At 38.2% G+C, this 17,006-nt stretch overlaps 2 protein-coding genes across 7 annotated transcripts in view; one reads left to right on the top strand and one right to left on the bottom strand.

The window, feature by feature from the left end:
• Positions 1–4,167, top strand: part of GOLM1 (golgi membrane protein 1) — a 57,485-nt gene extending 53,318 nt beyond the window's left edge. For all 3 annotated transcript variants that reach the window (XM_040244990.1, XM_040244983.1, XM_040244998.1), the window contains one exon: positions 2,055–4,167. In XM_040244990.1, coding sequence (XP_040100924.1) covers positions 2,055–2,131 — 77 coding nt within the window. In that variant the 3' untranslated portion in view covers positions 2,132–4,167. The remainder of the gene's footprint in view (positions 1–2,054) is intronic.
• A 7,240-nt stretch (positions 4,168–11,407) lies between these two features.
• NAA35 (N-alpha-acetyltransferase 35, NatC auxiliary subunit) overlaps positions 11,408–17,006 on the bottom strand; it is a 93,667-nt gene continuing 88,068 nt past the window's right edge. For 3 of the 4 annotated variants that reach the window (XM_040244961.1, XM_040244943.1, XM_040244970.1), the window contains exons 19-23: positions 16,486–16,553; positions 15,487–15,627; positions 14,968–15,090; positions 12,601–12,681; positions 11,451–11,803 (exon numbers count right to left, since the gene is read on the bottom strand). In XM_040244961.1, the coding sequence (XP_040100895.1) occupies positions 11,744–11,803; positions 12,601–12,681; positions 14,968–15,090; positions 15,487–15,627; positions 16,486–16,553 (473 nt within the window). In that variant the 3' untranslated portion in view covers positions 11,451–11,743. Of the gene's footprint in view, positions 11,804–12,600; positions 12,682–14,967; positions 15,091–15,486; positions 15,628–16,485; positions 16,554–17,006 lie in introns of all 4 variants that reach the window. The other variant, XM_040244954.1, reaches the window with a different exon arrangement.

Genomic DNA, 17,006 nt, shown 5'->3' with positions numbered 1-17,006 from the left:
GTTTTATTTTACTTGGCCATTCTTTATGGGTCTTTATTCCTTGCTCATGTTTTCAAACATCTTTTATTTCTCTGTCAACATTATTTCATATGCCTTGTCTTCCAGTTGTAGTATCTGAAAACTTGCAGTGTTTATTTTGTTTCTGCAGATTGTCCTCACGGTACCTTGTTTCCTTGTGTGTTTTGTGCTTCTTAACTGTGAGCTACTACTTTCCTTGGAACTTTATCTGTGGGAAGTCTTTGAGGACTGAGTTACAGAGAGAAGGTTGTTTGCCTCTGCCAGTCTCAAGGAGGGTACTGCAAACTCAAAACTCCTTTAATAAAGTAGGTTGTCACCTTTAGGGTTTTTTGGGATCACATGGAAAAATGAGAGTTTGAATTATACACCTGCACGATCATCTCCTGTGGTTAAGAATGCTCTAGTCCACATGAGACTTTTCATTGCATATTTTCTGTTGCCTTTAAGTCAAGGATGTGAAACTTTAGGGTTCACGTTTATATGGGCATCCCTTTCTTCACTCCCCACCTTGAGGGGAGCCCTCATGCTTGAGGCCTTTTGAAGTTGTGAGGGGAACTCGGAGTCTTCAGGCTTCAGCAGAAGTCCTCAGGACAAAAGCTGGCATTGATGCTTATTACCTTCAGTTGTTAATATTTCCACTTCATTTTTTATCTTCCTGTTAGTGTTGTTCATAGGCAATGCATTTCAATGTTTTATTAATTTTTTTTCACTTTTCATTTTGAAATAATTTAAACAAAACTAGTAAGAAATTCCACAAACCTTCATCCAGGTACCCCAAGTGTTAACATCTTATGTAACCATAGTAGTTATTAAAATGAAGACATTTAATATTCACATAATGCTATTATCTATAGACATTATTCAGATTTCTTGAATTGTCCAACTAATGACCCCTTTCTGATTCAAGATCTAATCCAGGATCATACACTACATTTATCATCATCTCTCTTTAGTGTCTTTTAACCCGGAACCCTGTCTTTATCACTTACAGCACTGATAATCTTTTAAGTGTTTTGGCCGATTGTTTGGTAGAAAGTTGAGTTTGATTCAGCAGTGCATCCTTAAAAAATCTTTCTTTATCCAGCATGTCACTTATTACAATTGGCAGAGTTGCTTGGGATTTCTAAAATTGAAAGTCTTAAGTTCATTTTTAAATTATTTTCATAAACTCTTTAGCTAATTATTTTTAATGCAAAAGATGAACATGTTAGGAGTCAGAAAATTAAGCAAATACAAGTTAGATGTGTGACTATGCAATGAAGCCTTGGGATCTTTCATCCTTTACACCCAGGTGTTTGTCTAAGGATTTGACCTTGTACCTGCTAAGGCTTTTAAACAAATTGAGGAGGTAAGCGAAGTAGAGAAACGGTTCTGTCAGTTCTTTTAAGAAAGAATTTTAAGTTGAAGAAATGTCATTTTAAAATTATGTCATCAAGATGGTTTCAGACACTGCTTTTCTCCAGGGAAATTAGAAGAAAAAGGCATTAGTTCCAACTTTATTAGAGAACTTAAGACAGTCATTTATTTAATAAAATCATTAAGATGTACAGTAGTTGTAAATGAGGATCTTGGGTTTAGGTTATATTTGTGATGTGTCTTTTTACATCCTTTGGGTGTCATAGGATAAAGAGGGTGGAAGCCACATATCGACATCAGTTCTGTAAAGGAAGAGCTTTGGAGTCACCAGAGCTAACCTAAGTTGCTTTTAGGAGGCAGTGTGCTTCCTGTTGGAGGTGCAGTAACAGATTCATGCAGCGCATGAGGGTCATGATCATGTCAAAAATTCTATGAGTACATTTCATGCCATCCGTTTTATAGAACACCATTTCACTATTTCACAGTTCATGGTACCTTGTTGGCTGTACATATGGACTCTTTTGCTATCTTGTCCTTGATTAGCAATGAAGTTCCACATTATAATGTTGCCCTGGGAGACAGTCTTCTCTCTAGACACTTAAGTCAAATGGGACCTGCCTGGGCTGGTTTCTCAAAATGCTTAATACTAGAACATTTTGTTTTCTTTCTTTCCTTTTTAGTTCTTAACGCTGAAAATCAGAAAGGAGACCCAATAAATTTACTTGATCAGCGTGAAAAGAGGAATCACACACTCTGAATCAAACTGGAATCACATTCTTGTGTGTCAGAATCGAACAGAGATCACTACAATAGTCACGAGGGATTGAATACTGTGAAATGTACTAAGTAAAATATCTAAAGATGATTATTGTGGAGTTTTAGTTTGTATTTACAATGTAGGAAAATGAGATTGTCTTTGAGACAGTGTTTTAGAGGTATTTTTGAAGTGTTTATATTGAGATGTCAAAATTGTTGAAATTTGTTGGCTAATAGGTATTTCATAAGAAGATCAACACCAGAAGTAGAACACAGGTTCTCCTTCAAGTATGGCAACAGCAGGATTCATATTGTGAAGTGTAACCTTTGCTGTGAAGCGGACTCCCATACTCGCAGAGCTCCTTGTCTTCAGGTCCCTCTGGAGTTATTCTCTTCGCCACGTGCTGTGCTGAGACAGAAACCAGCCCTGCAGTCGGCACTGAGTGATTTTTGGTTTATTCTTCTGTGCTCACTTCTGGTTCTGACAATCAGTGGCCTAGAGCACTAACTGTTAACATAAACATCACTAGCAACGGTGTTAAACAAGTCTAAACACAGAGGTGTTTTGTGTGAGGATTTTTTAAAAGACTGCTCCTTGTACAATAACCCTTGTCATTAATGTACAAAATGCTTTCAAATGACTTGTAATTTGAATACCTGTGATCTATACTTGCCTTGCTTAGTATGTGTGGGCAAAGCATTACCAAGTAAAGCCATGTGTAGATTAGACTTCTGACACAACAGGGGCCAAAGCAGGGCTGACCTTGGGCATGTGTGGCAGAGAGGGCAGTACCGCACTGTGGGTGGATGTGCTGCGGACACTGCCTACTTCACTGCGAGAAGAAAAGAAGAGAAATTTGATGATGAAGGAGATATACAGCATACAGATTTGGAAAGTTTAGAAAGTAAAGAAAGTGAAAAAAAAAATGCAGTAGTTGTCTTTTTCAGTTTACACATGTACCTTGCAGTAAAGGACCATATCACAAACTGATTTAAAAACCAAAAGTTAATTTGAAAATGACTAATCATAATTTGCTTAATAGTGACATCAGGTTTGAGTTGGTTCTTAACATTGTGAATAAACAGGCTCTTGTCAGACTTCACACTCACATTAGTGACCTTTAGAAAGGCTCCCTACAGGGTTAAGTGGGTGGTGATGCTTATTAAATCAGCATTCTGAGTCACAGGGCTTGAGATGCAGGGGCTTCAGGTCATGTGACATAACCCCCTGGTTAACAGAGAAGAGACTGGGTCCTGCAGGACTTCTGAAGCTTCTCCAGGCCCAGCCAGAGTGCCTGCCTTGCAGCCAGCTGCAGACTCCTGGTGCCCCTGCTGCCACTGAGGGGCGGGGCCTGGTCTCCGTTCAGGTTATGATCGCCAACTTGAATGCTGTGTGGTATTTTCCTACCTAATCATTAAGATTATAACTTGCCACCCAGAAAAGGCAACTGAAGGGTGTGAAAGTAGCTTTATAAGATACTCATCTAGGTCCTTGTCCAGCCTCGCTCTGTGTCTAAGTCTTAGTCAATCTTAGGGCTGATGTCTTGCATATTAGCCTTTATTCATCTCATGTTTAATCAGTGTGCCTGAAGTTGCTGAGAAATTAAACTCTGTTCAGGTTTTAAAACTGCTTTCAGTTTTCCCTTCATCTGCTGTTGAAACCCTAAGGAATCAGCTTGTAAACTGTGGATTAAGGATGGTCGTTTGCCTTATTAATTAAACCTTTCTGTGGAATGAGATGCTGATATAAATAAAAAATAATCATGATTTAATCTTCCTGTACAGAGGCACCTGAAAGCTGTTTGTTCAGGAGGTGTGTACTTCAGGTGTTCCTTCAAGCAGTCATGCTTTATTGCTGTTGGCTTCCCTTGGGATCAACTGTTCCAAGGAACAATCTAGAGATGCCACAGCTATTTATTTTAAAAATAAAACCTGTGTAATAAGCATCAAATAGATTATCAAACAACGTGGTCTTTTGGGTTCATCTAAAATCAGCAGCTAGTCCAATTTTTAATAAACTGTTTGATTCACACCCTCCTCTATATTCTCAAATGGTGTGTAGACAAGGAGTGATTATTAATTTGATTTTTTTTCCTGCAGATGAAGATTGCCATGAATCATCTAATCATTGCACCTAGCATACCTCTGTGTGATGGAATTTGAAAAAACATCCCATTTAAGTCACTGTGGTGTCATTAAATAACTAGGTTGATAACTGGCATAATTGTTTTACTTGGTAATTGGTGGTTGTAATTGTAGAATAGAATTGTAATTTCAGAGTCTTTGAAGGTCCAGGGGGGAACTGGTCTATTCTCATTATGTATTTTAGCCTAAAAGATTATAAGGTAATCTTTATTAATGATTAATAACAATAATCATTAATAGAAATGGTAATCTTTACTAATGATTATAGATTGAGGATAGTTTCTAGGACACTCAGCCCACTTCTGACACTTGCCTTTGAAATGAGTTTGAAAATATATATAATTTAACTTTCCATTAACTCTGAGTTATACTAATATTTTTTCACATTGTCATCTTAGATTTTGAAATTGGTATTAGAAAGTTGGGGAAATGGCTTATCTTGTGTGTTTAAATGTTTGTGTTCTATTTCAGCTCAGAGGGCAACACTTTCTTAAGGGTACTAACTAAGCCACTGTTCTTAACAACTGATTTGTAAGGTTCTGGTAATGTGCACACTGAAGGATCAAAAGTAGGTAAGAGATGCACTGTACTTGTTGATGTGCCTGTGAAACTCATCTCTGGGAAGGAGACATGACTTGAAACATTCTCATCTGTAAACTATATATAAACTTATGACTTTTTTTTATAAACCAAGACCTTGAGACAAATACCTGCTTTTTTAAAAAAAAAATCCTTACTCCGTAGAATAAAATTAAATGTTCTAAAGTAGAATAAAAAATCCTGCATTGAGTGACACAGGCTTACACTTCATATCTCCTACAGAGATTCTAATATTGCTAGGGGTGCTTGGTAGGTTTGACTGAAGTTCAAATAAAGACTGAGTGATCAGAGATGTGGCCCTAGGTAACCTAATTTTTCATATAACCGAAGTTTTGCCTTTTAGAACCTTTATAAACAGATTTAGGTGAACAAATGCATTTTTAGAATAAATGTTAACAGACACGTAAGAATGAGGATGAAGACTCAGGCCTTAAGAAGTAAGCCAGAGCCTTTGTGGAGCAGCTCCTGATGTTAGAGCTTGCTTTTTACTAATTTGGCTCTCTTAAAGTTGTAGTAAAATGACAGTGGAACTTCCAGTACAATGTATCATGTCTGCCTTTATCCAGAACTCAAACCTTCACCTGAATGTCTTAACTCACACCAAAAAAGCGGCCACATTATTATTCCACATCTGAATATCATTTAAAAGAGTAGTTCTGTGACCTTAACCACCAGTCTAAAGCTGCCAGTTTTTTTCCTGTGAAGGACAATTCTGCTATAACATCCTTGCTCTGGCTTTTTGAGATGGGTTCATTCAAAAGTTATTCTGGAAGTCAGTGGATGACAAATCTCTGATCAAAACAAAGCACCACACTTTCCTTTAAGCCTGGCTTAAAGGTTTGGCCTAAAATGTTTGAATTCTACACAGATGGTTGCAGGTACTGCATCTTTACCTTATCACTAGTTTAGAAATTCAGAGTTTTGCATAATAACTTTATGTGGTCCTCCAAAAGCTGATACATTCTTTTTAAATGGAAAGAATAGAAGGCACTGTTAGCAGAGGACTACAGAAAAAATTCTATACTTTAAGTGAATGCAACCAATTTCTTCAGCTGATGCAAACCGTTTAGGGGCAAGGCTACCAGACTCCAACTTACCACCTCCAGGTTCCTACTTCAGAATTCCCCTAGCATTCTTAGTGTCCTGTGTTCTCACCATTGTCTCAAATTGAGCCTGCCTACTGCCCTGGAGGCCTTGATTTTAACCTTCATTCAGTTTTCCAATTGATTGCCTCCAGGATGTCTTTTATATTTTTAAAAGATCCACATCCCATTAACTGAGTGAGCAGGTTCTGCAAAGATGAAGGCGTTTTTTTCAAGTTTATACTACAGCTGGGAAGATTAAAAAAAAAATTAACTACAACCGAAAATGCTAAAAAGTTGGCTTAAAGCTTAACATTCAGAAAACTAAAATCATGGCATCCGGTCCCATCACTTCATGGCAAATAGATGGGGAAACAGTGACAGACTTTATTTTGGGGGGCTCCAAAATCACTGCAGATGGTGATTGCAGCCATGAAATTAAAAGATGCTTGCTCCATGTAAGAAAAGCTATGACCAACCTAGACAGCATATTAAAAAGCAGAGACATTACTTTGTCAGCAAAAGGCCATCTAGTCAGGGCTATGGCTTTTCCAGTAGTCATGTATGGATGTGAGAGTTGGACTATAAAGAAAGCTGAGTGGCAAAGAATTAATGCTTTTGAACTGTGGTGTTGGAGAAGACTCTTGAGAGTCCCTTGGACTGCAAGGAGATCCAACCAGTCCATCCTAAAGGAGATCAGTCCTGGGTGTTCACTGGAAGGACTGATGTTGAAGCTGAAACTCGAATACTTTGGCTACCTGATGCGAAAAGCTGACTCATTTGAAAAGACCCTGATGCTGGGAAAGATTGAGGGCAGAAGGAGACGACAGGATGAGACGATTGGATGGCATCACCAACTCGATGGACAGGAGTTTGGATAAACTCCAGGAGTTGGTGATGGACAGGGAAGCCTGGCATGCTGCAGTTCTGCGGTTCACGGGGTCACAAAGAGTTGGACATGACTGAGCGACTGACCTGATGAAAATGCTAAGCACTTTTAAATGGTTTGGCCTAAACCAGGAGATACAGGAGCATTATCTGAAGATACAATGTTTCAGAAACTTGAAGGATAAAGAGAAGCTGTCCAAGAGAAGAGGTTGGCTGGTCAGAGGAAAAGCAACATAAGATGCAGCTTGAGGAGCCCAGGGGAGAGGGCAGAAATGAAGTGGCCAAACCAGGTGTCGCTTAGTGAAGACTATCATTAACCAGAGAATAGTTGATCTTTTATGATCATACCAGCTCCTCCAAGAACAGGGTGGGGTAAGGATCAACGTGGAGAAGTCAGTTCTAAAGAATGATTCCGTTATTTCACACCCCACTCACTAACACTTAAATGTACTGATTCCACCCTACCTCTTCAAAAAGGTTCTTACTGTTGTTGCCAGCAACCTGTCAGATCCAGCGGGGCTATTTTGGTCCTTATCTTAGGCCTATTAGCTGTATGTGTCCCTGCATTGCCTATTTTCTGGCTAAATCTCCTTTTCATGCCAGAGAAAAACTCTCCTAAACTTTTCTAAACGGGTGGCTTTTTTGACCAGTAATTAAGGTGATTTCTTAGAAAGCCAGAGTCTTATAATTATAACAAGTGACATAGAAACTTGGTCAGAGGGTGGCATGGCATGATTTTAAGGGGCTCACTTTGGTTTCATCTCCTACCTGCTCCTTTCTCCCACCTCTGCTCTGGCCCACTCTTAGAACTTGGTTACCCTGACTCTTCTTGGGACCAATCTCAGGCTCTTCTACATGTTCCGAGCAAATGCAACCCCCAGCTGCTGCTGTGTCGCTTCAGTTGTGTCTGACTCTGAGTGACCCCATAGATGGCAGCCCACCAGGCTCCTCCGTCCATGGGATTTTCCAGGCAAGAGTACTGGAGTGGGGTGCCATTGCCTTCTCCGGCAACCCCCAGTGCAGGCCTCAGTTTACAATTCATCTCTGCAGCCACTTAGTCTTCAGTTCGTGTCTACCCAAGAAGGCTCCTTTCAGCTCCACACCACACTACTTGCCACTTTCACTAGGATGTTTTTCAGAGACAGCTCAATAAGGCATTTTCTGGTGGTCCTGTGGTTAGGATTCCATGCTTCCACTGCCAGGGGCCTGAGTTTAATCCCCCATCAGGGAACTATGACCTTGCAAGCTGCACAGCCTGAAAGAAAAAACGACATCGTAACATCTAAATCTTTAATCCTGAACCTTCTCCTATTTTGCCTGTATAAGCAAATAGCACCACATCTATTTAGTTGCAAAGCCATAAAACCTATGAATCACCACCCTTGATTCCCACAAACTCACCCAAGTCCTGTACCTCTTATCTTTTGATTCCATTCATCTCTGTTTCCTCTGCCACTACCTTAAGACCAACCATCATTTCTTCTCACCTAACAAGCTTCCCTGCCTACAGCCTTTTTACAATACTGTAGTGGTTTTGCCATACATTAACATGAATCTGCCACAGGTGTACACGTGTTCCCAAACCTGAACTCCCCTCCCACCTCCTTTCCCATACCCTCTCTCTGGGTCATCCCAGTGCACCAGCCCTAAGCATCTTGTATCCTGCATCGAACCTAGACTGGCGATTCATTTCTTACATGATATTATACATGTTTCAATGCCTTTCTCCCAAATCATCCCACCCTCTCCCTCTCCCATAGAGTCCAAAAGACTGTTCTATACATCTGTGTCTTTTTTGCTGTCTCGCATACAGGGTTATCATTACTATCTTTCTAAATTCCATATATATGTGTTAGTATACTGTATTGGTGTTTTTCTGGCTTACTACACTCTGTATAATTGGCTCCAGTTTCATCCACTTCATTAGAACTGATTCAAATGTATTCTTTTTAATGGCTGAGTAATACTCCATTGTGTATATGTACCACAGCTTTCTTATCCATTCGTCTGCTGATGGACATCTAGGTTGTTTCCATGTCCTGGCTATTATAAACAGTGCTGCAATGAACATTGGGGTACACGTGTCTCTTTCAATTCTGGTTTCCTCGGTGTGTATGCCCAGCAGTGGGACTGCTGGGTCATAAGGCAGTTCTATTTCCAGTTTTTTAAGGAATCTCCACACTGTTCTCCATAGTGGCTGTCCTAGTTTGCATTCCCACCAACAGTGTAGGAGGGTTCCCTTTTCTCCACACCCTCTCCAGCATTTATTGCTTGTACACTTTTGGATCGCGGCCATTTGGACTGGTGTGAAATGGTACCTCAGTGTGGTTTTGATTTGCATTTCTCTGATAATGAGTGATGTTGAGCATCTTTTCATGTGTCTGTTAGCCATCTATATGTCTTCTTTGGAGAAATGTCTATTTAGTTCTTTGGCCCATTTTTTGATTGGGTCGTTTATTTTTCTGGAATTGAGCTGCAGGAGTTGCTTATATATTTTTGAGATTAGTTGTCAGTTGCTTCATTTGCTATTCTTTTCTCCCATTCTGAAGGCTGTCTTTTCACCTTGCTCAGCCTTTTGAACCAGTCATCATGAGCAAGCAGATCTGATTTGATTGTGTTTACCTGATTTCAACCTTCCAGCGGTATCCACCAACGTCAGCAGTCTCCCCTTACTTCCAGCTCCTCTCTCCAGTCCCTTCATCCTGGTCTATACTTTAGTCAACTGCCACCTTCTCACCTCAGTCCTATGCCCACCTGTGTCCCCATCAAGGGACTCAGCTAGTGCCCGTTGTTAACCTTTGGGACCTGGATGAGATGGTGACTTTCTCCATAAATCATGTGAGGTGGGTCTCCTACACCAGCACACTGCATTTTCCCCAGGGCATGATAAAGACTTATTGGTTTTTCTTCATTTTTATGCTTGTTAGATCTGTGAGGGGAGAGGTGGTTTTTCTGCATTCATATGATTATTAGATCTGTGAGGGGAGAGGTAGTCTTATTTTCCTCATCTTTTTTTTTTTTTTTCACATTGCATGGTAGATTTCTAAAAAGTTCCAAAAAAGGCAACTTTCAGCTTTTCTGATTAGAAACCTGCAGCTGAAACTTAGGAACACTTTGCTCTTAGGGAGAAGAGCCACTCCTGAAAAAAACAGCCTTAGGTGCTCTACAATTAGGCAGAACCCTTGCTCAATAACTTTCATGTACATTTGCAGCTGACCTAATTAGACATCAATTTAAAAATGCTAGCGTGCCCTCTTAATCCCCGGTTCCTGTTGGCTGCTAGTGTGCCCTCTTAATCCATGGTTCCTGTTGGCACTGATCCACCTTCTTATAGCTCACCTCAGGCTCTTGGCTATCTGCCAAATCTTGCTGCCTCATTCAGCCTCTGTTTTGAATTCTTTCTTCTGTTGCCTCTTTTGTACCATTTTTCTTGTTTAAAATGATCAGAAATTACCAGCCAGAAACAGCGTTTTCCTTCTCAGAAAACTAACCAAATAGAAGGCAAGAGATACATCCTTTATCTCTTTATAGCTCATTTCTTTTGTACAGACTACTTTTTTTTTTAAAGACTAATGGATTCTGAGATTTCAAGATGTCTACTGGCTGTTCCTGGATAACACCATTTATCACCACTCTTGGTAAAGAGAGCCTGTCTGCTTCAGGAGCTGAGAAGGAGTCAGGAATGTTCTTACTCTACAGTCGGCTCTACTATAGTAGGCAAGATTTATGCAGGTTAGCTGCTTTAAGATATTTCCAGAAATAAAGTTTCAATAAGACATCTGCAAGAAAGGTGTCAAATAATTAAGATACTTGAAACTCAGAACCCTGTCAACCGTAAAGGAAATACAAAACTGTTGCTGGTTTTAAGCCAAGCCAAAGGCTCAGTGTAACTTCTTCTGCTAACAATACTGTCTTGTTAATAGCAGGACCAAAGAAAGGAAAGGCCCCCAGACATCACGGCAATATGGGACAGAACAGCAGAGCAGACGGGGGAGGAACTAGCAGCAAAGGAAGAAGGCTGGGACCATTGGCACTGGGCACTTGTAGGTACAGGTGAATTTAAGTCAATTTTCAGAGCCAGAGGATGCTGGAAAGGCCCCATTTGAAAATGTTTCATGGGTTAAACTAAGTAAATGGTAATAAAAAGCAGTATGTCATGTTTAAACCTAATCCTATATATCACTAGCAAACATGATGTGTATCTTTAAAAAAAAAGTGCTAAAAGTAACAGTTACAAGGATTAAAAAAAACATTCTGACAACAAAATTCTGATATATAAGATACTGTGACACACAAAATCACAATCCCTGTGTGACTTAGTATCCCTATATAGCTAGGCTGCTGCTGCCGCTAAGTCACTTCAGTCGTGTCCGACTCTGTGTGACCCCATAGACGGTCCCCCAAAACCTCCCTTAAGTGTATTTAACCCAAATCCCATGTGAGTGTTTACTAAATCCCTTGATTTGAAACTTTTAATTTGTTTGAACTGCTCAAATATTAAAAGTAAACACCTTCAATTCTTAACACGTATAAACAAAGTGCTATTTTTTCGTCCCCAATAGTGCATTTTTTTGTCAAGAAATTTATTAACCTTTACAAACACTATTTTCACTCATTCATAAAAAACGATTTATGATTAAATCTGTAATAAAACCATATAACATTCATCAATGCATTCGTAAGACTAGTTTCATCCATGGAACATAATAAACCACTTTAGAACAGCAGTTTTCATTCACGTCATATAAGGCTGTCAAATTAAAAGTATTCCTTATAATGGGTTGTTATCCAAGAAAACCATTTCACTTCACGTTATGTGGTAAGACTGACGGATACATCCTCTAAGAACAGAATCTGAAAGTAGACTCCACCCTTTTGGTCACCTTTTCAGTCTTTCTCTAAACAAGTTTCACAACAGGAAAATATTTGTGAGCAGAGAAATCAAATTCAGGAGGAACCTGTGAAAACAAAGTCAATCAATGTATCTTATACATATTTAGACAGTAAACAAAATAAGGACTTTTAATTTTAGACTCTTGTGTTTTTAGAAACAAGGAAAATGATTTAGCTTATCTCTGCATCTGTGAAGGTCATTAGAAAACATGCTGACCAATGGTTTTCTATTTTTAGAGAATACTTAATGAAAATAGACTTAAATTACAGGCAAAGGTCATGGGTCAGTGATTTCTTTTAGTTCCAGGTTAGCTGCTACTTCTGAGCAATGAAATGAGTCACTGGTAAAGCAGAGGTGGTAAGAAAGAGGGATAACAGAAAAGCAATGGGAACAAACAAATAGAGGTATGTATTACATAATGCACAGATGCCACCAGAAATGGCTCAGTGGTTGGCTTCTTTCTTCTGCACCGAATGTTGATACAGCACCAATGAAAAACCAACCAAGGGAGGCTTACAGAATATTCCATCTCCCAAGCCATTAAAGTATTTATTTACTGAAGCATTCACTTTTCTAAAGGTGGATGACTTTTTAAATAACTCCCATAAATTGGTTTTCACACATTTTCTTTTGTTACCTCAAGTCATTCATTAATTTATGTGGAAGGGCAGAGCAAACTTCAGAGATTTTAAGTCAACAAAATCTGTAAGTTTCAAGGCAAAATGGCAAGCTCCAATTTATTTTCTGCCACTCAATCTCTTTTAGAATCATCTTTATGGGTATTTTGACTTTTTTTGTAATATTTATTCATCTTACTAAAAAAAATGAAGTTTGTAACAATTGAATAACAATATATTTTACCTTTGATTCCTTTTTGTGTCCTCCTGCCAATAACTTCATGACCACAAAGTTGGGTTTGGCAACCTTTAAAATTCTATTGACCTAAATAATAAACAACATTAAGCTATCAAAACAATCAAAACATAAAATTCATAGTCAAAATATATTGATTTATAGATACCAATAGGAATGTGGCCCAAAATAAGTATTTTATTAAAATAAAAGTAATTTCAAAATATGAATACCACCACGTATCTTTTAGTAACAAAGAACTCTAGTTTACCATCATGAAAACTTGAAAGGACTACTGTATCTTGTTTTCATTAAAACAAAAAAAGCATTACATTGTGAAGTCCTGCAAAGCAGTACAACATGTTTGGGGCACAGACTCTAGAGTTAAGCTGTCTAGTTTCAAAGTCCAGTTTTGCCACTTACTAGCTATGAAACCTCTGCAAGTTTTCTAACTTCTCTGTCCTCAGTTTCTTCATTTGTAAAAATGGGGATATAATTTACCTATCCCACAAAAATTTGTGAGGACTGAGTTAACACATTATGATCTGAAACTCACGCCTAGCAGGCAGTAAGCGTCCTTTAACTGGTATTTCTGACAACCAATTGTCCAAAACGTTTCACCTGAAAATATGAATAACAATGGAATGGAATACTCACTTCTCTTTAAGAGGGAGTAATGGGCAACTTGAAAAAAAAAAAAAAATTTGCCTGCTTCTTACTGACCTCACTTGATATATCACCTCAAGTTCAGGAACTGCTGCCCCTCAGCTCCATATCACATATCCACTCACCTACATGACTACTCCATTTGGGCATCCGAAAGCCATGTCCGAAACTGAGCTCCTGACACTCCCAGCCTTGCCTCCCAAAGTGTTCCAGCCTCAGTCTTCCCCTTACAACTCAATCCAACCAGATGGTGCTCAGGTCAAAAACCTCAAAACCACTCTTGACTCCTGTTTTTCTCTAATTTCACCTCCAATCCATCAGTCAATCCCACTGCTAGACCTTAAAATTTATAGAGAATGCAATCACTTCTGATCCACTGGCACCACCATCTGTCACCTGGATCAGAGCCATGGCCTCTTAACTGGCGCCCTGGCTTCCATCCTTGGTTTATTTCCAGTCTATTTTACCAACACAGTGGCCAGCATGGTGATACTTTAGAACAAAAAATCCGATCTGGTCACATTAAAACTCTCCAACAGCTCAAACCTGTGCTCACCTCACTTCCGCACACAGCCCTGGGCTGTTCTTCAAATACTCCAGGCACACTCCTGCCTTTGTACCTTTACACATGCGGATCCCTCTGCCTAGAAGGCTCCATTCCTGGGTGGTCCTATGACTTGCTTCTCTACCTTCCTCCAAGATTTGCTCAGAGGCCAACTTATTTAAAAATGTCTAATCCCTTCCACTTCCATACTTCTGGGAGCATTCACTATCTCTATTCTCAGAAGAAAAATCTCTTTTAAGGTTTTTCTTCATAGTACTTCTGATCTTCTAATAGACTATTTATTTACTGCCTGACCCCCCGTGCCCCTAGAAGGGTCCAGATTTCTGTTTGTTTTTTTCCCCCTGCTGGATTATACCAGAGTACTTAGGACATAATACACACTCGACAATATCTGTATATTCATCATTTCCCACATGTACACAGGTATCTGTAAGGTAAATCCCAAGAAGCAGAATTTCGGGGCCTAGGCACCTGTGATTTTTTGACAGATTGCTAAAATACCTTTCATGGAGGCTGTATCAAGATATACCCCTCAAAATGGTCGGTGTGTTACTCTCATTTATAGAATAAATACATTTCAATAAATTAGGTTATATAGTAAATTAATGAAACTCATAAAAGGCTGAAACAATATTTTGTATTTTGCAAGTTCTAAGCTCTGTAGAATGATACTCAAAATAGTCTTCAAACAACAGGCTTTATTTTAAATGGTCAAATAGAATAAGGTTGTTTTTACTTCCTGTGATAACTGACCAGATCATTTTTTAGATTTAAGATTTATATAATTATATTTTAATACAGTAAACCATAGATTAAAATTTTTTAAATTTAATGTTAACATTACTGAGCTGTAGATCAATCTGGGTCTTATTTCTATTCTTCCAGCTTTATGGTTCTAAGTTTTAATTTCTCTTTGCACTGATTTCTAAATTTACACAAAGGAGATATTTGTATCACTTCTTTCATCATATAATTTTAAGTCTTACAAGGTTAGGTTAACAAAGTGATTGAAATCCTTAGCAGAAACATCATAGTCTTCATTTATTAATACTATAAGGTTCATTTTATAATTAAACTGTTATCCAGTAGTAAGTGATGTACTTCCTGACAAACTTCCTGTAGAATAACTGTGACTGTAGTTTTACCTCATGGTCTGGGTTTGGGATATTTTCCAATATCATTTTTGCCTGCTGAAAGTGCTTACTAGCTGCCACATACAGTTCTGGAGACTGAGGAGGAGGGCTATATTTATTGAGGTCAGACATTTCCTAAAAAGGAAGAAATACTATTATTTAAAATATGCTTAATGTGAAAAAACTCTAAAATACTTTTTAAAATTAAACAATTCTAAATTGATTATCCATTCACATATGGACACTAAAGCAAACACTCTGCATGTCCTGGTTTTTTCCTATTCAATTTTCAACCTTTATATACCACACTTCATTATTATTCTCATATTTAAATAACTGTTAATGTGATGAGTATACCCAACAAAGTCAAATAATATTCATACTATTTAAAATTGCTATTTCATCCCTTTATCTCACTGGTCCAATAGAGTTTCACTTGACTATTTCAGCAAAATGGCTAGGTACAAATTGCACATCTCCAAGAAGGTATTAGACTAAATAGTCTGCAATTATTCTAAGGAGCAGGTTCACCTTGAACTGCAGATAGTGCACTGGTGGTGGTGTCATCACACTGTTGAATGGAGCAAATCTGTGCTCATATCGAACTTGTTCACTATCAAGCTCAAACTTGGGTTTTCGTACTTTGCCATCCATGTCAAAAGCTACCATGGTCTACAGTACAAAGAGAGAGAGAGAAAGATGGTAGAGAGAGAGAAAGATGGTAACAGTATAAAAATGTGAACATCCTCATTAACAGAGAGCAGAAAATAAGAAACAGCTATTTATACACAGTTAATCAAAACAAGGCCCAGAAATCAAAAACAGGAAGAGAAAAACTAGCTTTAATATTCATTTTGATATTCTGCACCATCTTTTATATGAAAAATATTCATGTTTCAGTGTCTAATATTTTAATTTCCCCAGTGAAATTGTGCCACATGCATATTCTTCTTCTTAAGGGTCTTGTAACAGCTTTGAAAACTTCAAGTAAAAAGCTCCTGAAGAAATAGTAATATATCATTTCTATAAAAAAGCACTGATCCTGTTTTCCGAACAGAATTCCATGTTCTATTTTATGTATTTTAGTATGTTTCCTCGAGTTACTATCTCCTGAAAATGCCTGCTTTGCTTAAATTAACCCCTTCATTATGGAGCTTGCCCCTTTCCTAACATACTTCTAAAAAACTCTGGAACCCATCTCTTCCAAGAAACCTTTTCTGATCATCAATCAGAAGTAAACTCTTCCCTCTCTTAGTATCTATGCCACATATATGTCATCTGGTCTAACATTAACTAGGCACTTGAGACAAGGATCGTATTAGATTAGACTTGGTATCTCGCAATGCACCTGGTACAAGACATCTGACATATGACAAATGTTCAGTATTTGTTAAATTAAAAAAACCAATAGACTTGGATAAAAAGTCATTTTTAAGCAGACAATTAGTAAAAATGAAGGTTAAATTAGAACCTAGAGTAACAGGAGAGTTCATTTTAGTTAAATAATAAAATAGCAATGTAGCAACTTACTTTAAACATTCCAGCACACATGTTCTGATATGCCTGGCTCATTGTGATCTCTCGGCTCAATGGGCGAACTATAATTAGAAAGAAAATTATCCAAATTCTTTTCCCTCCTCCTCTTGCATTACTGCAGAAGAAATCTAAATTTTAAAAAAATCTTCTATCTTGTTTACCAAATTAAAATATTAAAAAGTTTGTTCCCACAGGCTAAATTTTATGGCCCAAATCTACAAATAATAAAATAGAGCTAAGGTTAGACAGTAATTGTGTTCCCCAAACCATAAGATTTCAGTATAAATTAACTGTTAATTTTTAATTTTTTCTTAAGTCACAATACAGAGACAATTTCTTATTATAGGAAAGCCATGAGTATAGTCATTTAATGACCCAGTCAAACTGCTGAATCAGAAGGGAACACAAAGCACTATTTTGTAATGACTGTAGTCTATCTGTACCGGCCCATGAGTGATTAATAGGGTAGTCTCCTGGAAACCCTTCTTTCTTCTCATGGTCCTTGGGCAGTGTAT

The sequence above is a fragment of the Oryx dammah genome, unplaced genomic scaffold (genome assembly GCF_014754425.2).
Source record: "Oryx dammah isolate SB20612 unplaced genomic scaffold, SCBI_Odam_1.1 HiC_scaffold_1, whole genome shotgun sequence".
In the NCBI taxonomy this organism is placed as follows: Eukaryota; Metazoa; Chordata; class Mammalia; order Artiodactyla; family Bovidae; genus Oryx; species Oryx dammah.
Note: the sequence above shows the minus strand (reverse complement) of the source record. Positions and strands in the feature narration are given on the sequence as shown.